This window comes from Lolium rigidum, chromosome 3 (assembly GCF_022539505.1).
Source record: "Lolium rigidum isolate FL_2022 chromosome 3, APGP_CSIRO_Lrig_0.1, whole genome shotgun sequence".
NCBI classification, from domain to species: domain Eukaryota; kingdom Viridiplantae; phylum Streptophyta; class Magnoliopsida; order Poales; family Poaceae; genus Lolium; species Lolium rigidum.
In genome coordinates, this window is record NC_061510.1 from 164,197,661 (window position 1) to 164,205,236 (window position 7,576).

The 7,576-nt window shown below is 45.7% G+C and overlaps 1 protein-coding gene across 1 annotated transcript; it reads right to left on the minus strand.

The window, feature by feature from the left end:
• Window positions 1-5,480: 5,480 nt before the first annotated feature.
• LOC124698569 (7-deoxyloganetin glucosyltransferase-like) lies at window positions 5,481-7,239 on the minus strand. Its single transcript, XM_047231055.1, has 2 exons — window positions 6,705-7,239; window positions 5,481-6,605 (listed from the first exon to the last, which is right to left on the minus strand). Exons 1-2 carry the CDS (start codon window positions 7,231-7,233, stop codon window positions 5,677-5,679), a joined length of 1,458 nt encoding a protein of 485 aa, XP_047087011.1. The 5' UTR covers window positions 7,234-7,239; the 3' UTR covers window positions 5,481-5,676.
• Between the last annotated feature and the right edge of the window lie 337 nt (window positions 7,240-7,576).

Below are 7,576 nucleotides of genomic sequence, written 5' to 3' on the forward strand. Positions count from 1 at the left end.
TCTTGTATCAGATCAGAGCTAGACCGGATGTTAACCAAAACGTATCCAAGTTTTGTCATTTTTGTACACTTAAGCCAAATCTTCTGAAATCGAAAAGATTCTAGTAAATCAGTCTAAGTGTAGTAAATAAACTGGGAAGCTTTTAACTCATTTGCCCAATTGTTTGGACTTATCAAAGGTTTTGAACTTTTTGTTATACTCTTTTGAAAAAAATTAAACTTCTTATATAGATATGAAAAAAAATCTAGTAGCAAAACCTAAGTTTGCCGACGAGAAGACTTGTGTGATTTGTTTTTTGAAAACTTCACTTTAATTCATTGAATTTTGGACCAAATTTATAAAAAACGTAAGAACTTCCATATAACAAGGTAAAATTAGCTTAGAATTTCCAAGTTTACAACGCTACATTTTTTTTTGCATTACTGGTATTATTTAGATATATTTTAACAAATTTATTATTCAACAAAATTTTGATGAAATTTAAAATATATAAAAATATCAAAATTACTCAGCAAAATGAGCTCAATCTTTCTTAGTTTACAATGTTCAAAAAAAATCTACTCCCTTTGATACATAATAATAGTCGGTGGTTTAGCACAGACTTGTACTAAAATTGTACTAAATCATCAACACCTATTATGGATTGGAAGGAATGTTTTAATTTATTCACTACTTGTGTTGTTGTCGGAGAAACACCAACAGAGTAGGGAGTATCTCTTCACACATATAGTTAGTATGCAATGTGAATATAAGTAGATGGTGTGTATGGTGGTGTTATTGGGAAGGTTGCCCTACACTAGGTGAGGGTTGGTAGAAGCCCGAGCTATACAAGACTTCTCACATCAAACTCTCATACGGGTTAGATTCCGATCTTCATGATTTGACCACGAAAACGATGAACATACATGGGGAGGGGAACTAGTGAATACAAATAGAAACACAAGGAAAGCAAGGTACATGAATGAAAAGATAACCAACCAGTACCGTAGAGTTCTCAACAACCGATTACAAGCAAAGTATGGGAGGGTTCGGACCTCCACATCTGAAAAGACTCAATCTTAACAACACTAATTTCTTAATACGGTCGGTCCACCAAACTAATAGATTCCACATGGGAAGGGTCTGTATTCCACATGGGGAATTGCCGAGCAAAGGCTCAACGTTGTACCACATTTCGACGTTTTTTTTACATTGGATAGTATGTCATATGTCACTTGGTCGGCAATAGCTTCTTCATGATTTTTTCTGTAGGCGCCGGATAGTCTAACCCGTGTGTGAGGACCAATCTATTACTCCAATTGGACAACCCGACACTCTAAATTGGATAGTGTTCGACTCTACCAAGTTCAAATGGTTCCTCAAAGTGTCAGATAATTCGGGGAAAATAGGCCGAATAGTCCGATGGTCTTGAGAATCTTTCCCCTCTTAATTTTGAGGCTCATCTTCCTCCTTCTTGAATTCGAGTTGCTCCTTTGTATCTTGTAGTCCCCTTTCATGCCTAAGAAAACATAAAGTCCTTGCATGAGGTAGTAGACCATACTGGGAGTCACATCACAAATATTTAGGAATAGATTCACCTCATCTAGTAAAGCTATTGCTCGTGCTCTTGTCATTAGACCAACTCAAGTTGTTGATCGGGTTCATACGAATGTGAACTTGATAGTGTGATCTCCGGGGTACCCACCTTATCACACTCCAAGATACTCTTCCTTAACGATAATTTGAGTCGTGCAAGACTTCTCAAATTTTACCTATGTGCTCCAAATCAAATCTTGATCTCATGCAAGTGATAGTAAATAGATTACATGCTAGTGCTGACTATGCATAGGCTAGAGGTTCTTGACAAATTATCAGAGTTTTTACCCTTGATATGGTAGGTGGGAGGGATAGTGAAGATAATCTTAGGTAAATGTGTTCATAAAAGATTAGGGAAGTTGTGTGATGCATGATTTATGGTAGACTAGTCCACATATCCCTCGTGGTTTTTTTTTATTTGGGCATTCATTTCATGACTTATTTGGGCCTTTTTTATCTTTTATTTGGGCCTTCATATCTTCACGGCAACTTAAATTTTTGTATGTTTAGTATCGTTACCACATCCAAATAGCTGCATTTGCAACTGAAACGTCACCGATACCAGGTAGAGTACTCCATAACAATCGTCTAATGGAGACATCTTTCTATTCTTAATAGGCGATTTCATTTCTCTTCACATGCAGCCTATCCACCTCATCAAACATCCTTGACCAATCCTAACTTGCCAAGTCATGCAAGCCATACACCATCATTCACCATGTCATCCACCGCATCATAAAGAGTTCTAATTTTGTTGATCGCACGACTTTGTCCCCATGTAACGTCATTTCCCCTTCCAAGCATTGATTTGCCCATCCTAATTCACCTTCCCGTTAGTGCAACATTGATTTACCTGCGTATTAGAGAAACATTTGAACTCCCGTAGTTAAGACCCCACTAATTCAGGTAACGCATCCACTGCAGCGATCTGCTTCTTGCCGCCCCTCCATCTTGGCCCGTGCGGCCTGCCTCCCTGAACTATATATAAGACTGAAGTGACCCTATCATCTTCTTATTTCCCCAAAGATACTTCTCTTCGTCTCGTTACTTTCCCACAGTAAAATGGGACAGATCTGTAACCGATTGGAAGGCGAGCGGGCGGCCTTCTATTTATTTTTCGATGCGCACCATCTGTGTGCAGAAATGCTGTGGCTTTTCGATGTTGTTGCCTGCCTCTCCCAGCTCCCTCTCTGCGCCGCCTCTCTTCAGTAGTAGTACAACATGCCGCCGACGAAGAAGCAGAGAAAGTACAGTCAGTTGACAATGGCTATTTCAGGTGAGAAGCAACAAGTGATTGCCGAATTGGTCCTCCGTCGTAGGGTGTTTGGTTTCTATGGGGAGTGGCCAAACGCGCAGCGCAGGAGCGGTAACCTCCTCCCGCCTCTGCGTTTGCTATTGGGCCGCCAGTTGCTCCCGTCCTTGACTTTACCAACATTAGCAGCTGCCCTAATCCCCTTCAGAAGTAATCAAGCAATTCTTGCTAGAAAAAAATAGCTAGCAAGTAGTTTCCTGCTCGACAAGTTAACCAAGCGGTACCACCTCGAGCTGGTGCCTGGCATGTGCTCTGTGTCTCTCTGTACCATTGGTGTCCGACCATGTGGTGTTGTTGATTTTCATTGGGGAAGATATCTGCTCCAGTCTTCCAAAATGATGTGTGAAACAATTAGTCGGCTGATCGACTGTCTACTGATTATAGTCTCACACCCTTATTTGCTATTATGGAGTAATGATAATGATATCTGTAACAAAATCTTAGTTTTGAAGGTATACTTCTACTTTCTCATCTCAGTTTTGAAAGGTATGTATACCCCTATTATGAATAGAGCAAATTGTTTATGGTACTGCGTACTTTCTCATCTCTTTTTGAAAGGTATGGACTTGCCCATGTGTTAAATTACATCGTTGCAGCCTAACAGATTTCAGCACATGAATATATACATACTTAAATCAGTGGCTTATTAATATTTAATTATTTACATTAGTTTACTCATATCACTTCCAAGTGCAAGTGACATTGAGTGTTAATTCAGATCTTTTATCTATGCAGGTCAAGTTGGCATTATGGCACGTATCTAAACCCGGTGTACATGGAAATCTAATATTCTCATGCTTTGTTAAGTAAACAATAATAGGGCACAACACAATTACGGAATTCATACTTTATATGGTTAATAATTTAAAAAACTCACACTTTCATAGACAAATAATAATTATTGCATGAACTGGCAGGTTCCATGTATACTGGACGTGGCGCATTGGGTCAAAAACTCATGTCAGAGGTTATTTCTTCCCATATTTCTGAACATCTGATTTTGCTGTCATTCCTATACAAAGCAACTAGGTATGTAGCTGTAAAAACAGTAACTAGATATGCCAGGTCCCGTCTTTTAGGTCTCCAACAAGTTATGTAATCTTATGCAAGACAGATTTCACGGGTTAACTGGCTCATAAATGTATTTTTCATATGGACTTTTTCTACTAATTAAACCTACGATGATGTGATTTCAGGAAGGAAAGTGCAGAATTGTGGTGAACAACCATCTGATTTTAGAGATAAGGGCGTCAGATTCCGCATGTTTTGGGATCATGAGATGTAAACAATTGACATCGCTAGCTACTCCAGTTTGTATAATTGTTCTCGTAGTTCTGAAATCTGTCATGCATTCAGATGCGTGTTATATTTTTTTTTTATCTTGAGAGCTACCTTTCAATTCCCATTTATGTGTCCTAATTTGGTTCAGACATGCATTTTGCATGATTTAGGATGCTTTATTGTCCTTTTTTTAATGTATCTCAGAACATGCTTCTTTGATCTGTAAAATATCTCAAGTGAATTTGGCGATCTTAATCTGAATGTAGATATGTGAAAAACAGATTAGAAAGGAGCTCTTTTTTTTTGCGGGAAAGAGAGCTATTATATTTCATGAGCTCATCCTTAGTAAAAGCAAAAATATTCACTTACTGTGAGTCATTTGTAATCAACTTCAAAGAATCTTTGTTCTTGCCTAAAATCAGTGCAATCTTGTTCGAAGCAATCAAATGTACAGGTGCACCGCAAGGCTTCGGTCACTGCCGGCGACGACGACATCTATGGATGCCGTTCACCTCCTTGGAGGCGTGGCCATGACGCACTTCTTGCTGCTAGTTGTCGGCCCCGGTGCACTATCTGCTGCTCTGCTGACTTGCGGGTTCTCCGAGGTCCTCCTCGGAAACTCTTCTCGTCGATTCCCTGTGTCTCGTTGTGACCAACTTCATATAAACAGTGTGCCTCCGTCTTTGCGTGGGCGCTCTCGAGCCTAGGGTGGCTGTCGGAGTTTGCGTCGTGGCACGGGGGGCACCGGTGGTTCTCAATAGCCGGTGACGGTCTTGATGGCAGGGGCATTGACTTAGGTCTTCCGTGGGGTGGGTGTTGAAGCTTCCGCGAAAGCTCTGCACAGCTCCCCTGTGCCGACAACGACGATGCTCGCGAGCGCCGTTTCCCTTCCTGAAGACGCTGTCGTGAAGTTTTCCCCCTGTGAACTCTGGCGGCTCGTTTATTCACTAGCGCAGTTAGCTAGCCCCCCCGGGTGTCGATGGTCCTCTGTTTGGCGGCTCAGTGTGGTACTTCAGTTTGGGGCAGCTTCATGGAGTGGCGGCTCGGTGCTTGTTTCTCAGGCGGAGCTATAGGTGCTTAGTTGTAGTCTTGGGTGTGCTTGTAGATCCTGTAGTTTGGAGCCTTGCTCCGCTCTACCTGATCTTTTCTTAGTTAAGCTATAGCTTTGCATCACCTGTGCTTGTATCTATAGCTGGCAACCCCAATTTTTCTTTTTCTTTTGCTTTGTTGTTGGTTCCGTTGTAATTCTTGCCGGTTAATGGCTTTGTTAATTCAAAGTCAGGCTCATCGGGCCTTATGTTTAAAAAAAATGTACAGGTCCACTGGTGACATGTGATTTGATCAGATGCGGTTAGAGGCAGTTTCATGTGCCTGGTCTACAATGTACCACTCAATATTTGAGCTTATCACCTTCTTTTTCTTTAGTTCCAGTAAATTATTTCTCTATTTCCCGCTGCAACGCGCGCGGGATATCATCTAGTTTTGAAAAGAATTGTACATGGAAAGATCTAGTTCTTGGCCAAGAGCACATCGCGGACCAGCTCATCGAAGTTGCGTTGAGACGGACCGTGTGGCATGGCCGCCAGGATCGCCTTCTCCCGCCATTCCTGCGCCTTCTTCCTCATCTTCTTTCCACCCTCCCCATCCATGAGCTCCGCGATAAGGCTCGTGACGGCGTCGCGCTGGACGTTGGTGTCGATCTCCATGCCGACGCCCCACTCGTTGCACTGGTACCGGCAGTTGGTCTGCTGGTCCGCGAAGAAGGGCCAGCTGATGACGGGCACGCCGCCGCACACGCTCTCCAGCGCCGAGTTCCAGCCGCTGTGAGTCAGGAACACGCCCACGGACGGGTGATTCAACACCTCCTGCTGCGGGCACCAGGAGGCCATGAGCCCGCGCCCCGCCGTCTCTGCCAAGAACTCTTTGGGAAGCACCGCCGCGTCGCCCCGGACGAGGTCGGGGCGGATGATCCACATGAACTGCCTGCCGCTGTTGGCGAGTCCCCACGCGAACTCCACCAGCTGCTCGCTGGTCATGACGACGATGCTCCCGAAGTTGACGTACACGACGGAGGAGGGCTCCTTGCCGTGTAGCCACTCAAGGCACTCCTCCTGCTCCTTCCACAGGCTGAGGCGGCTGATGGATGACGTCTCGCGCGGCACGACCAGATTGAGCGGGCCGACCGTGTACACCTTGACATTGACGAGGAGCGCCTCCATGGCCTCCACCGCCTCGCCCTCTAGGTCGCCGAAGCTGTTGAGGATCACCGCCGATGCGCCGGCCGTGCGACCGGTCTCCTTGATGACGTAACCCACCATGAACTCGTCCGGGTCCGTGGTGCGTATAAAGCTCGGGAAGTCCCTCAGCCTCATGTTCCTCAGCCCCGGCAGGTCTTCCACCGGAGTGTCAAGGTACCCATCCGTCAGCTGTCTCACATCTGCCCATGGACGTATAGATCGAGATGTACTTACACAAGTGGTACGTGTTAATGGAGTTCACAGTACTGCACAGTATGTTTGATCGAGGCAGTGTGTACCTTTGAGTGGAGCAATGCCACGGTCGATGAGAAGGCGATAGTGGTAGTACGCAAGGTAACTGATAGCACTGGCAGTCCAGAGCTGGACGTATGGAAGGCCGAGCTCCTTAGCCGCGTCCATGGAGAAACCCATGATGAGGTCCGAGACGACGCAGGTAACGGGCGGGTGGTCACTCTCGCCGGTGGAGGCGGCGGCATTGAGCTGGGCAAGGAGGCGGCGGAAGGGCCCAAGGCAGGTCTCCGTGGTGGACTTGCAAAGCGACGGGATGTCCTGCGTTACGTCGTCGTCGGACGCCTCCGGCAGGCCATCGGGAATGGTGGCGAAGCGGAAGCCCCGGGAGCCGGCTACGGCGGCGGCGCCCCGCGTCCGGACGAGGCGGGCGTGGTTGTACTCGGAGTTGACGAAGGTGACGTGGAAGCCGCGGGCGTGCAGCATGTTGGCCACGTTGAGCATCGGGGTGATGTGCCCCTGCGCCGGGTACGGCAGGCACACGGCGTGTGCCTTCTCCTCCGAGGCCCTTCCTTCCATTGCTTTTTGCCGGTTTAGCTTCTTTCGCCGAAATGGCAAAGGCCTGTGCGATATTTGTATCACTTGCTTAGCTTTTGGGTGGCCGTACATCCTCCTGTATCTGGATATGATTTGGTTTAACATTTGGCATGAGCATGACCACTAACATTTTTTCTGTGATCGCTACGGCCCGGTCGACCGATCGGATAAGGACCGGCAGATCGCAAACACGATTGCGATATGACCAGCACAAGCGACGTACATCTCATCTTCCTAGCATGCAGATGAAGATCTATTCGGAGAGCAGCATATATCCCATGCACGGGACATACGGTGCACAAATCTACCACCCATTCTACCAAAT